Genomic DNA, 22,738 nt, shown 5'->3' with positions numbered 1-22,738 from the left:
CACTGGACCTCAGATGGGAAAATCCATAGTGCCTTCCTCACACTGTACAGACGGTGGCTTCTTGTTAAGAGTGCTTATCATTTTAAATTGAGAGTGGCAGTAGATACCAGAAAAAACAAAAAACCTAGAGGTCCCCTGGTTTACTGTGTGCTAAATATACTCATTGCTTCCTTTTTAAATTTTAATTTAATTACAGTTTGCCTCCTGTGTCCAAGCCCTCCTTCCCTCCTTGCTTTCAAATTCATGGGCTCTTATTCTCTAATTATTATATATGTATGCACATAAATGCGCAAATTGCTGACTCCATCTATTGTTGCTTGTACGTATGTGTTTTAGGGTGACGATTTGGGGGCTCATCTCTGGGGAAGATGAATTCAACCTCTCTCAGCACTCTTTAAGTCCCTGTAGCTCTTCCTCTAGAGCATGTGGCTTTGTGACATTCCCCCATCCATGTTGGCATGCCAGCCGAGGTTGCCAGTGTTCAGGTGTTGATTTTTGTTTACCTCCTGGCATTGTGTCAAGGACAGAGGAAGGACTGCGTCTTTGAAATGTGTGTCCTTCCAACCAGTACCTTTGGAGTTCATCTGAGAGATCTTTGTTATAAGTGTGTTTCTTACTTAGGTGCAGAAGAATCGCTTTCAGTTTTATACTCCCTGCCTGGTGCTTAGCATGTAGGATTTTAGAGACATCTTCATACTCTAATGACACAAATACTATGATTGAATTTCCTTATAAAGTCATCTAAGTTTTGACTCTAATTTTTTATAGAAAACAAATTCTATAAATATTAATATACCACCCTGCTTTTCATCCTAATTATATGGTAAGTCAGCTTTGTAAAGTTTGCTGTGGTGTGGTTTTTAAGTGGTTAATAGCACTTAAACATATTCTCCTTCAAAATTTGAAAAAATATTATCATGAATGTCAAATCAAGTTATAAAATACAGTTTTCCAAATAGAAAATTTGTTCCTGTTTCCCAGTGGTTTCTTTTAAATGACAGTTTGCAGGGTTAGACTTTCTGCCTGCTCTCCCTGTGTCTGTCCCATGATCCTTGCATGATTCACCCTGGCTTTCTCTATATAAGGGGGATTAGCCTGCCTCACAGTGTGGTCATGACAGAGTTGACAGGCGTACAGTGCTTACAGTTGAGCTTGCACATGGGAACACATACCAGATGTATAGTGTTCATCTTGCTCTTGTTTATATAATGCTCTTAAAACACTTGCATCTTGACCACCTTACAGGTTTCCTCTATGAATTTCTTCAGGCTTGTGCCCATAGTTTCTGATAACCTAAATTTATGATTAAAACAAATGAGGGAACTTTGCCTAAGAAGGACTCAGGAGATCGTTGTTTGCTGATTTTCCCCTTGTAATCAGGTGACTTCTGGGTACAAAGCCAAGACAATTGTTACTGCTCTGCCCGGGTCATTTCTTGACCCTCTGTTATCACCATCCCTCATGGAAGATTATGAGCTGAGACAGCTAGTCTTGGAAGTAATGCACAACCTCATGGATCGCCATGACAACAGGGCAAAGCTCCGTGGCATCAGGTGACTCAGTTTCCCCAGTCAGTGTGTCACATTGTGTGTGTGGGGGGGCGTCAGTGTGTTATAGTGTGTGTCTGTGTCTGTGTGTGTTATAGTCTGGGGGGGGCATCAGTGTGTGTGTGTTACAGTCTGTGGGGGGGTTAGTGTGTTATAGTGTGGGGGGGAAGAGGGGGGTCAGTGTGTTGTAATGTGTGTGTGCATGGGGGCCAAAAGATTTACTAATGTTTTAAAGTAATGTGTTGGAGTATCATTCAATGTGTTCTGCAGAGTGCTAATCTAGTAATTACTACTTACCTTGATGTTAAAAAACTGTTTTTGTTTTAAGCTAAAGAATGTCACTATAAATGAAGATGACATAATTCTTAGTTAAGCATGGTAATCCAGTAATATTTCATATGAACATTTAAAATGTAGCTGTGTCACTGTTCAAACTCCTGAGCTCAAATATAATCCTCCACAAAATACAAGGTATTATAGCTACATGTACTAGTCATTAAAAATTATTGATTTATTGTTTCTAGAATAATACCAGACGTGGCTGACTTGAAGATAAAAAGAGAAAAAATTTGTAGACAAGATACAAGCTTCATGAAGAAGGTAGGGTCATTGTTTAGTGAGTGTTTGAATTGTAACTTAGAGCTCTTGAAACTGCCAGATGGTTTTATATTGACCCGTGAGCTTAAAATGAACCCATAGAATTGGGGGTGACAGATTCACCCCACCTTCAGCCAGCCTGCTTTATATGACCACAGTCCCACTGGGGCCCCTAGAGCCTGTGCTTAGATGTAGGATCTAGTCCAGGCTGCTCTTCATCTGAGGGGATATGAGTGTCCCTCCATGCCTGCCCTGCCCTGCCCTGCCCTGCCCTCCTTATAAACCAAATGTGCCTACTGGTTTGCTCCAGCAGGTCTTGTTTAGACAGTGAACAACTCTACTGCTGGTTTTTGCTTGTTATGTGTTGTTCTGTACACTGTTTGGGAAATGGGTTAGGCATGATGTCTGCCTTCACACAGGTGAATTTAGGAAACTGTGATGTCTTATAAAGTAACCAAGCTTCTTGTGTAGTTTACTAGTCATCCAAAGCTTAAACAGGATATTTGGTTCTGTCACTGTCTTTAATGTTGCTGTCTCTGTCGTTACGTTGATGCTGTGCTTCAAATGAGCACTAATTAATCAATCAGATCCCTTCAGTAAAGTTAATTCTTTTGAGTTCATCTTTATTGTATATTCACCAGAAACAGGGAAGTAAGTTTTTATTTATTCTATTTCTTGGTTTTGATTATTTCTCAGTGTTACCCATTTAGTAGCTAATAGTTTCCCAAATAGTAGCTAATCATTTGCTGTTTTTTCAATAGTATATGGTGGTTATAAAAACATTTAAACACTGAAACTGGATTCATGTTTAGGTTTGTTTGTTTGTTTCAACAGTCGTGGAAACAGTGCTTCTTTCCACATAGTTTTGCTAGACTCCGTCGCTGTGAGTGATCAGACTGTTGACCATACCTGGTCTGATGTCTTGTTCTCTTGCACTTGTGATTAGATTTAAAAGTTTTAAGTGACTTGCCTCTCACCTGGTAGGCCTTGCTTTTTCTTTTTTTATTATTTCCTGCATGAGTGCTATATTTATATTTCCAGCACTCCCTTTCCTGCTCCAGCTCCTGTTGTCTCCTCGTATTCAAGTTCATGCGCGCACACAAGCACATAGACATACAGCCTGCAGAGTTCTTCTACTGTAAATCTTTCTTATTGTATCTGAGAAACAATCGATGTGCGTTCTTCCTTTCTTGAAATGTATTTTGATGATTTGTCACACTGTTTTCATTTACCTTTCCATTTGTTCTGTTTGGCTTTCCTGTGATGCCTTAGCTGGCAGTTCACAGAGATCCCTGTAAAAATACAAAAAGCAATCCTGTTGTACATCCCTGTGTGGGAAGGAAGCATACACACACACACATACATTTCCATTTAGTGGTGCTTTGGTGAAATTCACCTTGTATGTAGTGTTGTAAGATAATGCAGGTTGTCTGTTACAGACACTTGGTCTCATCCCTGTCGGGATGCCGTAAGCAGCACTGCTGCAACCATGCTTGCCCGTCCCCTATGCTGGGCCTTGCTCATGTCACCATGGCAGCCCATGGCAGGGATCCCGAATAATAGCTTTAAATGATGCAGACGCACTAGAGAACACCTAGTTCTTATGCTGTGCGGTCGTTGCTCTTGTCAGCATACCAGAGTACCTTTGTCTGTCTGTCTGTCTGTCTGTCTGTGTCTTTCAGAATGGGCAGCAACTATATAGGCACATATACCTGGGCTGCAAAGAGGAAGACAATGTTCAGAAGAACTATGAGCTCCTTTATACATCTCTGGCTCTGATAACTATCGAACTGGCCAATGAAGAAGTGCTGATTGATCTCATTAGATTGGCCATTGCCTTACAGGTATGCTTTTATAGCTTCCCACTGAAGAAAGACTCCTTTTAGTGAAGCAAATATCACTTACTGTTTGGTGTAATTATCCAAGAACATGAATTTTGATTACCAAGATTTTTGGTTATATTCGATTACAGTGAGCAATGGTGCTAACAGTCACTCAAGACCTCTTAGCTCACGAGGAAAAGACAGGCCTTGCACCTGCACTTCGTGGCGTTGTTTGGTTGGAGTCAAGTATTATATAATAAAAGCTCAATATATAGTGGGCACGCATGTGTGCACACGCATGTACACATGCACCCACACACACACACACCCATGCATTTTTGTCAGCTATCCAAGCTCTCTTCAGTTTTCCAGTGTCATCATGGGGAGTATGCTGCGGGAATGTGAGGACTTGATCTCTCGGGTGCTTGTCTTCTCCCGCAGGACAGTGCAATTATCAATGAAGATAACTTGCCAATGTTTCATCGCTGTGGAATCATGGCACTGGTCGCAGCCTATCTCAACTTTGTGAGTCAGATGATAGCCGTCCCAGCGTTCTGCCAGCATGTTAGCAAGGTGAGAGACTCAGAACAGTTTTCAAACCTGAGTGTGTGGAAAAGCAGATGACTTCTGAGTATTCACGATTTTCTAGCATACATACATGTATGTGTGTTTGTGTGTGTGTCTATTATATGTAATTAAGTTAATTTTATATATATAATTAAGATAATTCTGCAAAAAATATGAGGTTCTAAATCAAAAGTACAGTTAATATTGTCTGCTTGGTTGTTAAAATTTTTTATTTTATCATTATTTGTTTATTTGTTTATTTTTGGTTTTTCAAGGCAGGATTCCTCTGTGTAACAGTCCTGTCTGTCATAGAACTCATGTTGTAGACCAGGCTGGCTTTGAACCCACCTGTCTCTGCCTCCCAAGTGCTAGGATTAAAGGCATACACCACCACCACCACCTGGCTGTTAACAATTTTTAAGGTCGTTGAATAGGATACATACAGTTTTCTTCTCTCTTTTCCATTGAGACTTTGTGAATCTTAAGCTTTCTTCAGTTAAGAAAGTTTGTTTGCACAGTCTAAGGCAGAACCGGAGTCAAATTACTAATGCACATTTTTGAATTTTATCATCTTTGAACAATGTTTAAGTTTCTTCAGTGGCCATCCCAGTTACTGATTTGATTTCATATATATTTCAAAGTCCTTAATGTGCAACATTTGAAAGCCCTTGTCCGACAACCTCACTTTTATGAGAACTGGAAACACATCTTGCTAAAATGTGCGTTCTTAAGAGCAGAGCTCATCCATTCATTTAAACCTCACTTGTACATTTGAGACACGTGTATTGTCACAGTGGAGCAGACCTTTAGATTGTCCCCTCCCCACGGCACTGATGAGCTCTGAGCAGCTCCTGAGCACAGTGGGGAGACTAGCTTGTGAAGCGATTTCTAAAACAGGTCTGTTTGTTTTGGTATTTTGAAAAATATGGGCTCTGCTCTTTCATAATATGTCTTAGCAAATGTAACCCATTGTTTTTTTTTTTAACTTCCTTTGTATATTTTAATGTGATTTTAATAGCTGATGAACTTAGTTTGAATTCTAAGATAGACTCATGGTGTTTCATGTAAAATGCTTTGAGGTTTCTGGAGGGGGTTGTTCTTAGTTATTTTGTAAATGTTTACTGCAAGGTTCTAAGAAGCTAGATTTTTTTTATTTCAATGTTGTTTTGTGTTTGCTTGATTTCAGGTTATTGAAACTCGAACTGTGGAAGCCCCTTATTTTCTACCAGAGCATATTTTCAGAGATAAGTGCATGTATGTGGATTCTTTATATTTGAAGGAAAGGTTGACTAGATAGAGAGCCGATGATAAGTATTAGAAAGGGATAACTATTGTTCCAGGCTTATTATTATCATCATTGTGCTATTTCTGTCATTTAATTCATGAAACCTTTTCCCTACATAATAAAGTAGTTGCACTCTATAGTTGTAGACATGCATACAGTCCTGGAAATGTAAAGCTTATTCCCCTTTTTAGAATGTGACAATATATTAATTAATATCGCACTAGTTTGCTGTGTATTCTCGTAAATGAATACCCCTGTAACAGTGTAATTTTCTTGTTGAAAATTTTTGATAACATAACAACACATAAAATTGTGACACAGAAACAAAAGAAGATTCATATGTTTGTTATACCTTCTTCCTGGTATTCCACAGGGAGCAAATGCTAACACGTGATTCCCACTTTGGGCTCTTGAGGGCAGGTGGCTCAGTACTGAAAGCACCAGCACAAGATAAGCACAGCGGGAAGAGAGTAGGGTGCCCTGTGGCTGGGCATGGGCTTCCTGTCACCCTGCTGGCCCTGTCCTTTAGATCCACTGTCAGCTGAGCTTCTCCCTGCCCGCCTTCCCTTAGAGCCGGGTGTGGGTGCCGCACGCACGCACGCACGCACGCACGCACGCACGCACGCCTTTAATCCCAGCACTCGGGAGCCAGAGGCAGGCGGATCTCTGTGAGTTTGAAGCCAGCCTGGTCTACAGTGCAAGTTCCAGGACAGGCTCCAAAGCCACACAGAGAAACCCTGTCTGGAAAACACCAATAAATAAATAAATAAATATAAAACATTTCACTTAGCGTGTTCAGACATTAGCAGAGTGGCAAGGCTAGGTTTACTAGTGAAGTGTGACAGGGAGGTTCGGACACCAGGGACTCGGCCCTTTAAATCACATGAACTTTTCCATTGTACTTCTGTCTGAAATACTGAGCCCTTTACTATAGAAGTCCATGCTGTTTTACTTATTTTTGCTCAGGAATTGTTGCTTTATCCACTTGGCAGGCTTCCGAAGTCTTTAGAGAAACATGACAAAAGTTTATATTTCCTGACCAACAAGATTGCGGAGTGCCTCGGCGGCAGCGGGTACAGTGTGGAGAGGCTGTCAGCTCCTTATGTGCCACAGGCGACAGGTGCGTTCAGTGCGCTTCTGCCGGGCGGAGGGGAGGGAAGCTGAGTTTTGTAGGTACACTACCATACCGTGGTTTACCTTTTACAGCTTGCTTTTTTTTTTTTTAATGTGTACAAGTGTTTTGCCTGCACACGGACCATGTTTGTACAGTGCTCATGCTGGCCGGCTTTGGAACCTCTGGAACCCTTGGAACCAGAGTTACATCTGCCTGCTAGGAACTGAGCTTAGGTCCTCTGCAGAGCCATCTTCCCAGCTTCTCCTTGGTTATTTTGTTTTTATTTCTTCTTTCCTTTTCAAAAAGCTATTTTAAATGTTTTCTATTTTTAAATACTACTTTATAAACTTTTCTCTAAAGATGGAGGTAGGAAATAGGAATTACTGATAGGAATTTATCGTAGGGCAATCGAGTGGTTGGGTTTACTATTATTTTTAATCTACTATTCGCCCATATGTTCTATGAAATTTTTATCATTAAACAATATTGTTGCATGTTTGCCATTTGAAAAACTGCAGACCATTTCTGAAAGGAAACCTGCCAACTTTTTATATGTGTTTATTCTGTTCTTTAAAATGATGCCACTCTATTTCAAGACAAATTATATATCTTGCATTTAATTTTTGTTCTAAAAATTAAAATTAGTTTATTGTACTCTCATATTCAGTTAATATATAAATGAATGTTACATTGGTGGAGGAACTAGTTCTTTTTAACACAGATATCTCTGTTATATAAGGGAACTATTTGATTCCAGTCAGACAATTTTATGTGTTAATTACCAAAAGTAGTATAATTTATATATAGCTGTCCCCAGTCTGAAGCTAATGTAAGCTACATAGCAAGTTTTAGCCAGTCTAGGCTGCATAGTAAGCATTTTGTCTTAAAGAAAGAGAGAAAGAAAGAAAGAAATCAATAAAGCAAAATAAATAAATAAAACCATCTTAGAACTCTATAGTTTATTTAAGTTTGTTTGTTTTGAGGGCTGTTAAGCATTTCAAATATTAAACAATTTTACTTTGGATTTAGCTGTCTTTCCTTCAGACCCAAAGCCTCATACACCCAGGCAGAAATGCAAAGGTAACTGCACCTGGTGTAGCCTGCCCCCCCCCATAGCCGCCCCGCCCATAGTCACCCCGCCCATCGCTGCCCCACCCATAGCCGCCCCGCCCATAGCCTACCTTTCCTGGAGGAAAACCACTCCCTGGGTGCATTGTCTAGAAAGTAGCACTGTGGGCTGCATCTGTGTGTGCCTGTCATTAGCGGTAATTTTGCTCTGTGCTCTTATGCCATCTGTACTTTATTCCTCTCTCCTTCTCCCTGTTACCGTAACTGTAGTTCCCAGCGAGAATTCTGGTACTTATCTCCACATGTGACTTTCCTCTTTTTAGTTCCTTCTCACTCAGACCAGCTACATTCTCTTTCTCAATGTCTGTCACAAGCTAAGAGACTTCTAAATATTTCCATGCATAATTAATTATATTTCCTTGATAGAAATTCCTAAAAACAAATGGACTTTTGACTTATTAAGACTGGTGTTTATAAATTAGTCTAGTGTTTGGACCTTGTCTCATGCAGGAATCTTAAGAGAAATGTTTTATGGGATACTCAGTTATACTCAGTCTACTGTTGATTTTGAAAATTATGGGCAGTTAAAAACAATAAAACAAAAATAAAAGCAAAATATAAATGTAGCTATTTGTATTTTATATAGCCCATTGTAACATTGGCTCCGTTTATCGTATTTTGTGTCTGGCATTGAGTAGAGCACTGTATTTACATCTCTACTTAGTCCTTACACTCAGTGAAGAAGAAGAGCACTGTATTTACTTCTGTACTTAGTCCCTACACTCAGTGAAGAATGCGGGGCTTTCTTCTTTACCCATGAGGACAGTGATGTTGATAGTAATTTGTTTAAATGGCACACTAAATTTAGCTGCCTCTGTGCTCTTTCAGATGCTTAATAATTTATTTGATTTCACAATTGTTAATGAGGATGGAGACTTTGCATGCATTCAGAATGATCCATCCATGTCAGCAGTGAGCAGTAATCACCATCTTTCATTTGCGTCTCACCACTCTGAGACCTGGCAGCCAGGGATATAGCTCATTTTTGTTTGTTCATTTCTGGGGAGAATGAAAGTATAAAGACATTAGCAGGAGGCCAGGTGTGGTAGCATATGTCAGTAACAGCACCCACAAGGCTGAGGCAGGAGGATGGCTAGTTTGGAGTGCTTCTTAATTGATGAGGCCTACTGTGTGTTAGACATTAAGGGAGTTGCTAATGGGAAGATGTTAAGGTATGATCACAGTCTTCAAGGATTACAATCTCATGGTGAAGCCAGATGAACAAATGCAATAGCTAGTTCTACAGAAAGAACGGATGTGCCTGAAATTGCTGAACCATGGTGTCTGAGCGAGAATTAGCTGATTATTTTTCTTTTTAGTCATGCTGGAATTTGAGACTAGTGAATGAATCAGTGTGTAGTTAGTAGTGACTGTCCCGTGAAGTAGTTAGCGAGTAGCTCTAGTGTTCCAGCTCTGTGCAAACAGAAACCACAGTGTGCAAGGTAGGTAGGAGTTCTGATTTTTATACAGCTAGGGTTCACTCTTTCCTTGTTCAGTGTGGTTTCTCCTGAACCACAAAGCCCAGGCACTTGAACAACTTTTCTGTTATTCTAGCTGTGTAGGGCAGAAGTTAGACTGATTGTGTAATTTGGTTCTAACATGACAACCAGTGGAGCAACTGTGGTATTTCTGAGGGATCCCCAGGAAGTGGGATGAAATCCCAGCAGCTGCTGAGAGGGAATGTTGCTAAGCTCTGAAGTAGCTGTGCTCACCGGTACTTTAAACAAAGGCTTCCCTAGTGGTACTGCTAATGAAGGTGTGTGTTGACATTGCTCTCATAGAGTAATTAGGCAGTCAGCGCGATGTGTGCAGCCTCTTCCATTCTCTCTCGTATACATACATCACAATTATGTATGTGAGTGACAGAAATCTTGGGGAGCTGGTCATTAATCAGTAGGCTGTTCATAAGTCATAACTAGGATGGAAAGTTACTGACTTCAGAGACGGCTCCATTAGCTGGGAAAGGCAGAGGTGCATTAGGAAGACACATTAGAAGGTTGTCCCTGGTAAGAGTCTAGGAAGGATGAAGATTTCCGTAACATGAATCAGAAGCTGGCCAGCCTCACTGGGGTCGGTAGAGAACTTCCCCGGGTAGCTGTTACCGCCCAGAGTGTTATTGGCTAAGTAGATCCTTATAGGGATGAGAGTAGGACAGGACCCAGTTGGTTATTGTTACCACTTGTAAATGGTCACCTCCTCCACAGAGGAAACTGTGAGCTGTGATTTCCAGGCCCTCTCCCTCGTGTGGTCTGAGTAAGAGAAGGTAATGAAAAGTACCCGCCCCCATGGTTCTGAGAGTCAGAAAGACGGTCTGTATCCTTCAGGACTGAGGCATACAGATGTGTAGGCAGCTGTTTCATAGTGGGTTCTTGAGAATGAGCACTTCCAAAAAGCTACAGTGTGGCAGTGCCCAGCAGCTGCCCTGACCCATCCCAGCAAGGGTTGAAGTTAAGCCTCTGAGTGAGTGAAATGGGGCACACAGTGCACTTCCCTTTTTTCCTTCTATAACTGGGTATTAGCTGTTCTCGCATTCCGAACTTTCCTACCAGTGCTTGAAAGAAACACATAGAAGGCCCGTAGTTAAGTGAAGAACTTCCGTCCTTATATCTATAACATAATAAGGTAACACCAGAACAGGACTCTAACTTACCCCGCTTAGGTTTGCTGCTGCCACAAAAGCAAAGGAAGACAAGCATCAGGGTGCCCAGGAAGGAGGGAGCCTTGCACACTGATGGCTCGCATGATTCGCGAGACTGAATTATTATAGCAACTTTGGATAACACAGTTGAGACTTTTTTTGCATAATGCTGAAGTGACTACCATATGATCCCCCAGTCTCACTGTGAGCACACCCAGAGTAATGGATGCCAGTGTTTGAGATGTCTGCACGCCATGTTCCCTGCCACATTCAATACTCACAGACCAACATACAGAAACAGCCGAGGTACCATCCTCCAGCAGTGATGTCCATACACACTGCAGTGCTGATCTGAAAAAACGGGAGTTTTCCCATCTGTGTCAACATGGGTGAATCTAGAGGACGTTGGGGGGCATGGCAAGAAACTTACGACTATCTCCAGTCACACAGGAAGACCTAAATTCTTAAATTCTGATGTCTTACTGCACAACATGGTGACCTTTGTTAGTTATTGTGTATATTTCAAATTGGCTGAAAGAGACCTTAAGGCTGGCAAGATGGCTCAGTAGATATTCCACTTACAGCCAACCTGATGACCTGAGTTCAGTGTCTGGAATGCACATGGTAGACAGACAGAGCTGGTTCCTCTCAGTTGTCTCTGACCTCTGTATGTGCACCAGAGTACAGGTGCCGGCACTCAGGTACACACCCACGCTCACAGATGGTTTGTGTTTAAGGGTGGATGTGCAGATCGACCTTTGATTGTTCCGTGCTGTATGCAGGGCCATTATGCTGTACCCGGGCAATGGGTTCAGAGTTGAGAACATGCTGCTTAGATGTTTAGAAAAAGCATAAACCCCAAACTCGGCTTTCTATATTTTCTTGCATTTGAAAATAGTTATGTGACTAAAATGCAACATAACATTTCTGATTAACAAATAATGGAAAACAATTTTAATTTCAGATGAAGATCGTCTTTCTAGAAGAAAAAGTATTGTGGATACTGTATCTATTCAGGTGGACATTTTATCCAACAGTGTGCCTTCTGATGATGTGGTAAGTTGCTGCACGTTTGTGATGGAGAATGTCGTAATGTGGGCATTATTTAACAGGAACATTTTCCTCCACACCCATAAATGGGAAAAGAACAAATCTAGACTAGCCCCAAGTCAACTAAATTGTTAGTAGAGATTAATGAAATTTAATTATTTAATTTTTGTGAACTCATTTCAACATCTGTCGATATGCCTAAAACTAATATATCTATATTATTAGATTTTTGCATTGGGGTTCTTATGACAGAAAGAGCTAAGGCAGAAGCAAAATTGATTTGTTTTAGGTATAGTATGTGATACATGACTTCTTGAGTTCTCTAAGTCCCATTTATTTTTTTAAAATTGTGAAGTATAAAGTACAGAAGCAGATGGATCTGAGCACCTCCATGAGGCCAAATCCTCACCTCAAAAGTTGCTGTGTAAGGAAAACTTGATTGTCATTTTGTATATTAACTTTTATGAATGTGGCCTGAGCCCCTCAGTGTACTGCTCAAGGGCTGTGCAGCTCAGTGACTGCATGGCCATGCCCCTGATGTTTTCCTCCTGCTTCAGGAGAGGACTCTGCCAAGTCCCAGAAGGAAAAAGCAGCCAGTACTCTGAGCACTTAATTCACACAGAAAATTTCTGGTAGCTAACTAAAAGTGACAAGTGCTAGCCAACCAACTCAGCTTCCTCTTCATGATTTACATAGTGTTTTCCTGCCCAGCTATTTCATTATTTCTCATTGATACAATATAATTAATTAGATACACAAACAAGAAAGTAGGAAACTGAGTTGCCCGAATTCATGCTTTCTCATTCCCTTAGCTTCTAACCAATATAATTAGGGAACAAACAAATTAGATCTTTGCTATTTGGCTCTCCATTATCCAGAATTCGTTTGTCTTATCGATCACTTGTTAGTGGAGCTCGAGAACTTGCAGTGGGCTCCAGAGATAGCTTAGTTGGTAAAGTACATATGTAAGCAGGAGGACATACTTTCTGGACTCTTGGCACCCACATACAAAGCCAGGTGCTGAGATGTGGACATTCTGGAGGCTTGCTGACCAGCTAGTGTAGCCCACAGGAAAAAATTCAAATTCAGAGAGGAAACCTTGTCTCAAACAACAAAGTGGAACACAGGAGGTGGCTGAGTGAATAAAGCACTTGCCAGATATGCATGACGACCAGGGTTGGGATCTCTGGTACCTCATGAAGGCAGTAGACATGGCATCCACCTGTGGTCCCAGCATTCCTAAGGCAGACACAGAATCTCTAGGGCAAGCTAGCTAACGGGCAGTGGTGAAATCAGAGTTCACTAAGAGACCCCTATCTCAGTGTGATCAAGGAAGATGTCTGACATCAACTTTGGGCTTCCACACATGCACACAAGTGACCCCTACACACATATGGGATTCTGCATACATGTGCACACAGAAATGTGCAGGAAGCCAGGTAGTGCTGTTCTGATGGGAACCTGGCTGGGACAGTGAGGAAATGAAGGAAGGATGATGATGTTCAGAGAAAAGCTGGGATCGAGTGGGCTCTGTTCTCACTGTTGGAGCAGTACCAGTACCAATTAGCCAACAACCCAGAATCTCAGCCATTAGCTAGGGGATTGGTTTCAGGTTGTGGTCATCTAGAAGGAAGAAGCTGCAGTTGATGGGTTTTGCATATACTGCCAGTTTCCTGAGCCTGACCCAACGAAGGCTCTGAGCATTGGTCCTTGTTGGTAGTACACGTTCACTCAGGACCCCATCTGTTCTTTACACATTCACTCAGGACTTGCTCTGCTCCCCACACTGAAGGTAGGGAAGGAGCAATCCCAACATCAACTTTTATCCTCAGCATGCTTGTACTCTCCACCCATGTGCACACAAACATGTACTCGCACACAGAATACTTAGAAGTTAAAGCTACCCTCCCCAAATCCCCCTCATTCTTGAAAGCCACATTAATATATATATACACTTTTATTTGTAAAGAGTATTTTGCTAACTCTTTCAATGAGTGTGAATTTACTCTTAAAGAAATTTGCTTAGAGCCTGGCTTCTAGGCTTAATTTTAATCAGGGATACAGTGTGTTTTAATGGTTGTGTTTTTATATCCTTTTGCTTATTTTTTTTTTTTTTTGTTTTAAACTTAATGTGTTTGACATTTAAGACTGTATTAAAGGACAGTCTGTTATGATGAAATAAACTGAAAATATTTACATGAAGACACTATGAGCACATTTGAGTTTCAAAGTCACTAGAATATGCTTTTGTACATTAGTTGTTCAAATGCCAGAAGACAGAACAGAATTGCCTTATAGGCAAAACTAAGTAGTTTATAGCAAGGGCAGGAGAAATTCATGTAAGTTAGCTATTTTCCAATTACTGATAAATACTTATTTCCGCATTAGTCAGTAAAAGTTAATATAACAAAAATACCGGCGTCAGTTTTAACTTTTCCCATGTTCTTTGCCCTGTACTATATATAGTTTGTTGTTGTTTTAATCTGAGGCTGTCTAGCCCAGTCTTAACCAGTGAGTTTTGTTTAGTTCATTAAAATGCTAGCGCTAGATTGCTCATGGTGCAATGACTAGCCAGAGTCTAATCTTGTGTATCTGCTCCACATGTCCAGACTGCGACTGCAGCTGAAGATTCCAAAGTTTAATCTGACTTCAACTAGAAATGTGGCCCTCGATAGCAAAGCTGAGGTAGCGGAACTCTTGCTGCTTGACTTCCAGCTAAAGCCTTTCTTAAAACAGAGACGCTAAGGTGCAGAACACAGTCTTGCTTTCGTTAGTCTTGCTGACTTAGACTTAGCAAAAGACGCTCATGAGCTAAAATTAGGGATGACCGAAGTGCCAGGCAAGTACTCACATGTCGTATCATTGCTTAACTTTTGTTCAGAGATGCTGTAGTAACCGTGTATTACTCTTTGTGAAAATGTTTTGGTACCTCATAAAGTACCACTGCCCAATTATCACAAAATACTAACATTTAAAATCATAAACATACTTTTATAGCTTTGTACATATTTCAAAGCAAGAGATCTGAGAGCCCAAGATAAAGGGTATTTATAGGAAATAAGAAAACTGGTTGTTGACCTTAGAAAATCTAGAATATGTTTGTTTCAGAGCGAACGCTTTTCAATATGGTATTCCCTTGGAAGCTTGCTTTATTTATTTATTTATTTTTGTGTGGATTTTTTATGTATTTGTTTTTTGCCTGCACTTATGCCTGGTGCCAGAGGAGTCCAAAGTGCGTGTTGGGTCCCCTGGAACAGCAATTAATTAAGTAGAGATGTGAGCCACCATGTGGGTGCTGGGATCCTAAACCTGGTCCCCTGCAAGAGCAGCAAAGCCCTTACCCACCCAGCCATCTCTGCAGCCCATTCTTTTAACATTGTAAATCTTAGGTTATTTCGTGCTTGATTTGTTCACTATCTGTAGCACTAAACTGATAGAGGCTCTTCGGTGGTTCGTTCTAATTTACCACATAGCTAAGCAATACAATGTATTTGTAATCTCAGCCTTGAGTGCTTCAGAGTGCCTTCCCCTTACTGGGTGCCGTGTGGTCCATCAGACTGTGGAGGCTGTGACTCATCCAAGGGTGTGGAGGTGCTGCCCGTTCTGCCAGGCTATCACCCACCTGTGCCATTTAGGAAGCCACTGCAGGAGGTTACGGGCAGGGAAGAAGTGCAGAGCATCTGCTGTCTGAGTATAATCTCAGATCAAGCGAGTCCAAAGAAGGAAAAAAACAGTTGTGAAAATGTTTGGGTGACTTACGTGTTAGTAAGAATATTAATTATAGTCACATTTCTTGACCCTTTGTTCTCCTTAAACTCCCTTTAGGTTAGCAACACTGAAGAGATCACCTTTGAAGCCCTGAAGAAAGCAATTGGTGAGCTGTGCAGCGCTTTTTAGTGCTCCTAAAACTCACCTCTGCCTTGGTGCTCTCTTAGATGACAGAGTAATCACATACAACAACATGAAAAGGGAAAAAGCGTAGGTCTCTACATAAATGGCCATTTATATAAACACATTGTTTAAGCTTTTTAATTTGTCTGACATGTGTGCACACCTCAGCACAAACAAGGTAGATACTGGTTTTTTACTTTCTAATCGACTGTGGAGACCATCATGGCCTTAAGAAAAAAGCTTCCCTTTATGTTGTGAGACTCAGACACATTGGCTCGAAACAACCCAACTATATTTTAGTTTTCTATTTATTGGGTTCAAGATGCACTTTAACAAATACTTAGCACCTCTGTGTGGACAAGGGCAGCGTAGTTAGACATAAAAGAATTACTCAGAAAATCCCTGGCAGTCCTTTGATCTCTTGTAACTTACCAGAAATCAAGGTAACTGTTCTCTCCTGTATTCGTGTGTGTGTTTGTAGGCTTGTGTGTGCATATATCTTGATGTGTGTGTGTGTGTGTGTTGTGTGAGCGTATGTATTTAGTAAGAGACGGGAATTCTTTGAAAGGCATTGTGTTGTGGTACTTTGACTCTTAGATTTAATATCTTTGCAAATATTTGTGTATTCTAGCATTCAGGGAAAAATTTAAGGAATGCTAATGTATTTTGGGTTTTTTCACTATAAAAGTATCCCTTGACTCACTCTTGTGTTGGGGATTATAGCTCATTGTCTCCCATGGTCTTTGACATAGGACTTTATGACACTCTGTCTTTAACTGGTTCTTAAATAGACACCAATGGAATGGAGGAGCAGGAAAAGGAAAAGAGACGTCTTGTGATCGAGAAGTTCCAGAAAGCACCTTTTGAAGAAATAGCTGCACAGTGTGAATCCAAAGTAAGTGAGTCGATGGGCGGTGGGTGGGGAATGGGTCTTTGGAGGCTTCAGCCTCTGAAGGCAGAGCTATCAGACCTAAAGAGTTTCTTATGAGACATTGATGGAAATGGTAGATCCTAAGCTGAGTGAATGACAGTTGTTGCTTTGGGGTTCTGTTCTGTTTTGTTTTCAGTGTTTTTTGGTGATTTTGCTATGGGTGTGTGTGTGTGTGTGTGTGTGTGTGTGTGTGTGGTTCTGTTCTGTTTTGTTTCCAGTGGTTTTTGGTGATTTTGCTATGGATTTTGTGTGTGTGTGTGTGTGTGTGTGTGTGTGTGTGTGATTCTGTTGTTTTGTTTCCAGTGGTTTTTGGTGATTTTGCTATGGATTTTGTGTGTGTGTGTGTGTGTGTGTGTGTGTGTGTGATTCTGTTATTTTGTTTCCAGTGGTTTTTGGTGATTTTGCTATGGATTTTGTGTGTGTGTGTGTGTGTGTGTGTGTGTGTGTGTGTGCGTGCGTGTGCGTGTGAGTGCACACACGAGTGCCTGTGTGTGTTTCAACTTGTGGCTATAAGTTGGTGTGGGGAGAAAGCCTACATTAAAGTCTAGTAGACCATTCCACATAGAGGGATACTTTCTCAACCTAGTCACATGGGGAAGGACTTAAGCCCTGCCCCTAATGATGTGACAGACTTTGAAGACTCCCCATGGAAGGTCTCACCCTCCCTAGGGAGCAGAAAGGGGATAGGCTGGGATTTGGTGGGGGTGATAGGAGAGGATGGGAGGGTTCGGGAACTGGGATTGACATGTAAATCAAGCTTGTCTCAAATGTCAACAAAATAAAGTCCAGTAGATATTGCAGGTTAAAGCATGAAAACAATTGTATGTCAGCCACGGGCTCATAGTTACAGTTGTGCTTTGTCTATGGGGTGGCTGGAAAACAAATCTTTAATATTTTTTTTTTCCCCTTTGCAGGCAAATTTGCTTCATGATAGACTTGCTCAAATATTGGAGCTCACCATACGGTAAGGGTCTTGTTAGCACAACAGTAACACAGAAACCGTAGAGGCTGTGTGTGGCTGTGCTTGACAGCTGCTTTGCACTGAGCATAAACAAGGTCTGGCTGGCAGCCCTGCTCCATTCCCACTCTGTTTGCAGGGCAGTCCGAGCTTGTTCTTGTGCATTTGTCTCCTGACATTTCTAGCTTTCCCTTAGACTATCTTCTTCATGATGGTCTCTACTAACAGCTGAGTGATTGGAGTTCTAGTGTTATGCTTAACTAGGGAATCATTCATATTTACCCATTATTCTCACAGTCCATCTATAGTTTAATATGCTTCAAGTGAGAGCAGTAATGCTGCTACCAGAGTTGATGGGTGATTTGATCGTGGAGTTTCCCCATCTCCTCTCAAGTTATTAGGAGATTCACTCCAAAGTATACAGTATCTCAGTGCTGTTGGTCATCCTGAGTCTGTCTCTCCTGGAGTTACTCAGTCTGAGCAGAAGGAAAGGCTGGCTCTCTCTAGGCTCTCTGCACAGGAGGAGTTGCCACAAGCTCTCACATTGACATCATTGTGGAAATGGCCCAGTAGAGGACACACACAGAGCCTTGCTTCTGACATTTTGTTTTCTACATGAGATAAATCCTTTATCTTTTAACTTGACTAATTCTCTCTGTTCCTTCAAGTCTGCATCTTAGTATTAGAAAAGCCTGGTAAACACTCTGGTCCACTTGACTTGTTTTCATTCTGCTTTGTCTTCTGCTTTCATAAGTAAGACACTTTCCTACCAGTTTCACTTATTACTCTGGACATTTGCTCACCACTTTATTGTGGCTAAGAATAGAATTATTCATTTATAAAAGTTTAGAAAAGAGTTGAACTAAAATATAAAATGCACAACAGACTTTCTTTTCAGAGAAAATTACCAAGTATGGAGCATTAAACTGTTAGTTACAATTCCAGACACTTACTGTGTACTTGGACTTAGGCTGTATACTTGTGTCAGTTATTTCTCCTCTCAACCCAGCAAAGTATGTGCTATCTCTTTAAGTTTCCAGGCAAAGACTCCAGAGCCTAGACAAATGATGTAATTTGCTGAAGGTCTTGTACCAAGAGACAGACAGTTAAAACACATAACTCCTTTTCTCACGTAGAGTTGCTAGGGATCACTGTGATATTTTGGGTCACTTCAGCATATTTGTAATGGATTTAAAATATTAAGAACAGCATTTTAGTTTTATCTTCCTGACTTACTTGGTATTGGCTTCATCTGGCTTTGACCAAGCACTAGGTGATAGTTAATATTAGCAACTCTTGGAGTGTCTCAGACACTGTGCTGAGTGCACTATTTCAATAGTAATCCATCTGAGACAGATTGTGATACAGAGGGGCTAAAGGCATGGTGCATTGCAGGTTTTCAGATCTGTCTACACATTTTCTCCTGTTTACCTGGTCAGCCAGAGGAGAGCGTTTGTGCTCTACAAAAGTGAAGCCAAGTCATCTCACACCTCAGTCCCTGTTCTTTTATTCACCATGGCTTGGGTAAGAAGAGAAAAAAGGAGAAATGCAAAGCAGCTGTGATGAATGCAGCTGCAGACATGGCCAGTTTCTGCACTGTCTAAACAGGACACCAGAGATTACTGGCGAGTGCGTGTGTAGAGACATACTTGCTCTCACCCTCGTTTCCTGCCTGCGTTTATCACTAACACTAGCTCAAAAACTAAAAGGAGTAATAGGAATGGATTCCTTCTTGCCTTCCAGGGTAACAAGGACTGCCTCTATTCCTTAAAGCGCTGTAACTTTCTGGTATTGTCACAATCCATACTAAGAGTAAAATTGTGATTCTCTGAGTCAGAAACTCTTACTTACAAGTCTCTAGACAAAGGATATATATAAAAATAAACTAGTGAACAGTAATGAAAACGAATCTGTATTTGTTCAGGAAGCAAAATATCTGTAGGCCAAAATACCACACTACCAAAAAACTAATACACATGAAAATGCATTTTTTTTTTGCTTGTGAAACAAGGTAGCTCATAAAAATGCACAATATAATAGCATTATAAATAGCCTGTGTGCACACACACATACAAACACACAAACAAGGTCTATTTTGTACTTCAAACAGCCAGACTCCCTCTTTTGCCTATACAGTGTCAGAGATGGCCAGCACCCCTACTACACTGAGCCCTTTAATGAAGCGGCCTTACTTTGCTGTTTACAGGCACTGGTGAATACTATAAATGTACCTGCTGATAGCACCATGTTCTTCTTTTACAGCCCTCCTCCTAGTCCATCCGGAACACTGACCATTACTTCTGGGCATGCCCAGTACCAGTCTGTCCCAGTCTATGAGATGAAGTTTCCAGATCTGTGTGTGTATTGACTGGCTCATGAATACTATAGCATCTAAAAGAAACTCAAAGCCTGAAAAACAAGGCCAAGATGAGTTTTCAGGATTTGCATAACGCTTCCTGATGTGTCCTGAAACATGATGGGATTTATCTCTAACCAAACACTTGTCATGCTGTGTTACAAGTTCACAAACTCTGGTTTAGAGTATTTCTGAAGGTAGACTTATGCCACGTTAATTTGTTTTGAGGTTCCTGTTAGCTTTTAAGATAGAACATGTAATGCTTTCACATTATGATTGTTAATAGTATATTTTAAACTTTGCACAAACATGATTTTAAAAAAAAGATTGAAAATGTATGAAGTGTCTGTTGATTTCTTAAGCGTCTCCACAACTGCTTAGAAATGGATTGCTGTTTTGTTTTCTTCAAAAGTAAATATATTCCTAATCTTAGGGTTGCAAATTCTTTCATGCTTTCTAAATCCATGCTTCAGGTGGACTGTGTAGATGTCCCTTTAGTCCCCAGTAGTGACACATAGCAGGCATTCCTATGGTATTGACGATAGAAAAATCTACTGAATAGTATTCTCACCTATGTTCCCATCTGGAAACTGGCCAGGCCTTACTGGTCTTGTGATACTGTGTTTTCTGCTTCAAGCTGAGCCCTTGAGCCCCTTAGAGCTCACTCTTGGAGCACCAAAAGGTGCAGTGTTTCCCACATATGATGTGTTAGTTTACAGACTGCGCTTTGAAACTATAGTTGTATTTTGCTGTGACTCCATTAATTAAATGAAATATATATTTACTATAGAAAAGAAAGAATTAAAATAGCTACATACATGTTCACCTGTGCAGAGCCTATACATTTCAGTTTATTTTAAATGAATGAATTTTCATTTTTATATTATACATTGTTTTTAGGTCTTCATAGTAAGAAATTTCCCCAGTGAATCTTTTAATCTGTAAGAGTTCAACCAAAACTTGTGTGCATCTCTATTGAAAGATTAGTTACATACATTCAGGATGGTACATGTGTTCTTGTTAGGGTCTGTGAGTGTGGGCTGTCTTTATTCCAGAGTTCGAGGTAGCCCGGGCAACACCGCCACTTGGTGAGAATAAGGGTTCTATAGTTAGAAAATTCTCTTAGCACAGTTTGGTGAACTCACTTCATATAACTATGCTTTCAAATTTAATTTCTTTTTACATAAAACAGTATTCCTATCAAAATTATAGCTCAAAAATAATTTGTTTTGTTTTTTTTTTTTAATGAAAAATGGGATGTTTTAAATATGTATTTATGGTAATTTGGGCACCATTCATACAAAAAAGAAAAAACAAGAAAAGGAAATGAACATAGAATAGTCATGCCCAAATTTTTGAATCTATCCAACAGATATTCAGTCTGTTTGCTAAAACGTCCGACAGGTCAGCCAGGCTGCTGATCAGCGCAGACCTGCCAGATCTTGTCCTCAGAAGGACCATGCAGCTGCCCCTGAAAGATCAGCGGCTGCCCCAGCTGTCACTGTGGCTTCCCCTCACGCTGGGGAACGTGTCACCAGTTAATGTTAAACTTCATGCATTTTTGTTTCCCTTTTTTCTTATGCATTTTAAAAGAAGGCAATTGTATTTTGTCTACATTTAAAATCTAAACAGGGGGACATGCAAAAACAATCATCATCCACTTGGATGTCATTTTATAAATTAACACTGTGTGCTTTTGTATGGAAGATATATAATTTAATAGTATAAGAAGAGAGATATATATATTCACTTGCATTCATGAGAAACAAGCTTTGCTGTACAAAATTTTGCTTTTCTTAGTGATCTAAAAGGGCATGCTTTGCATATAAAGGAATACCATTGTAACTAGTTTTCTGGTTTGGTTTGCTTTGTTTTTTTCTCATACCTTTCTTTTGGTTATGTCAGCTGTTGGTTTGAGTGTTGATACTCTTAACCCACAGTACACTTCTGGGTCTATTTGGTCCAGCAGACTGCACTGCTCTTGTTGACCCAAGGAGTGGCTGTCTCTGTCTCACTCTCCCACGTTTGTGGGCATTGCCCTCAGGCAGGTGTGCAAGCTGTGCTATGTAGCCAGCTCAGGGACTGACTCTTTGGGACTTGGCATATTTTGGCAGGTACGTGATACTCTAAGTAAATTGTTTCTCGTTCTACTTGGTTATATTCTTTCATGTAACACTCAACAGTTCATTTACGTGTTCCTCCTATGCTTGGGACATCTGCGGCTGCTCATACAGTTTCACAGAACTTTACCTGATCTCTCACAATCTCTCTCATGTTCTCTTCCCTCCCCTTTCTCCTTCCCTCCACCCTCCTTTTGAACTCACTATCCTTTAGAGGAATACCACCCTCAAGGAGCAGTTTAACCCACCACCCTCTCAAACAGAACTTATTTGTCTCACTAATGCTGGTACATGTATTGATGTGATAAAGTAAGTTTTTTAAATGTAAACTTTCATTGTGTGATCAAATGTAAGCAATAAAACAAAAATTGCATCTCCTGTGTTTAAATATGCTTTTATTGTAGCATTACATATATGGAATTAAGCTTCTTCAACGTTGGACTTAGTGAAAGTCAAGTTGCTGGGTGGATTCTCCTCCACATATATGAGAATCATCAGAACCATAGCCTATGAGCATGAAGAGCCAACCGGGTGCTTCACGCACTTGCCATCTCCGCGTTAGCCTTGGTGACTCCTCTCCATTATACCTCCTTGCTCTCTACACTACACAAAGCCTCTCTTAACAAATGCAGCTGTTCTGCAGTACCGCGTGCCAGCCTGGGCTTGGTCTACACCGGCAGAGCTATGTGTCGTAGCCAGCCATAGTTCATGGACCTCTTGGATTAGCGACTAT

General features: G+C 40.7%; 1 protein-coding gene across 1 annotated transcript in view; it reads left to right on the top strand.

Annotated features, from left to right (window-relative positions):
* The window catches only part of Efr3a (EFR3 homolog A), a 77,816-nt gene extending 55,438 nt beyond the window's left edge, over positions 1 to 22,378 (top strand). The window contains exons 13-23 of the mRNA XM_051202531.1: positions 1,381 to 1,553; positions 2,072 to 2,147; positions 3,827 to 3,988; positions 4,409 to 4,540; positions 5,721 to 5,788; positions 6,812 to 6,939; positions 11,664 to 11,755; positions 15,575 to 15,623; positions 16,432 to 16,535; positions 17,486 to 17,535; positions 19,792 to 22,378. Coding sequence (XP_051058488.1) covers positions 1,381 to 1,553; positions 2,072 to 2,147; positions 3,827 to 3,988; positions 4,409 to 4,540; positions 5,721 to 5,788; positions 6,812 to 6,939; positions 11,664 to 11,755; positions 15,575 to 15,623; positions 16,432 to 16,535; positions 17,486 to 17,535; positions 19,792 to 19,897 — 1,140 coding nt within the window. The 3' untranslated portion in view covers positions 19,898 to 22,378. The remainder of the gene's footprint in view (positions 1 to 1,380; positions 1,554 to 2,071; positions 2,148 to 3,826; positions 3,989 to 4,408; positions 4,541 to 5,720; positions 5,789 to 6,811; positions 6,940 to 11,663; positions 11,756 to 15,574; positions 15,624 to 16,431; positions 16,536 to 17,485; positions 17,536 to 19,791) is intronic.
* Positions 22,379 to 22,738: the final 360 nt, after the last annotated feature.

Source organism: Phodopus roborovskii, unplaced genomic scaffold (assembly GCF_943737965.1).
Source record: "Phodopus roborovskii unplaced genomic scaffold, PHOROB, whole genome shotgun sequence".
In the NCBI taxonomy this organism is placed as follows: domain Eukaryota; kingdom Metazoa; phylum Chordata; class Mammalia; order Rodentia; family Cricetidae; genus Phodopus; species Phodopus roborovskii.
This window is presented reverse-complemented; position numbering and strand designations above follow the sequence as displayed.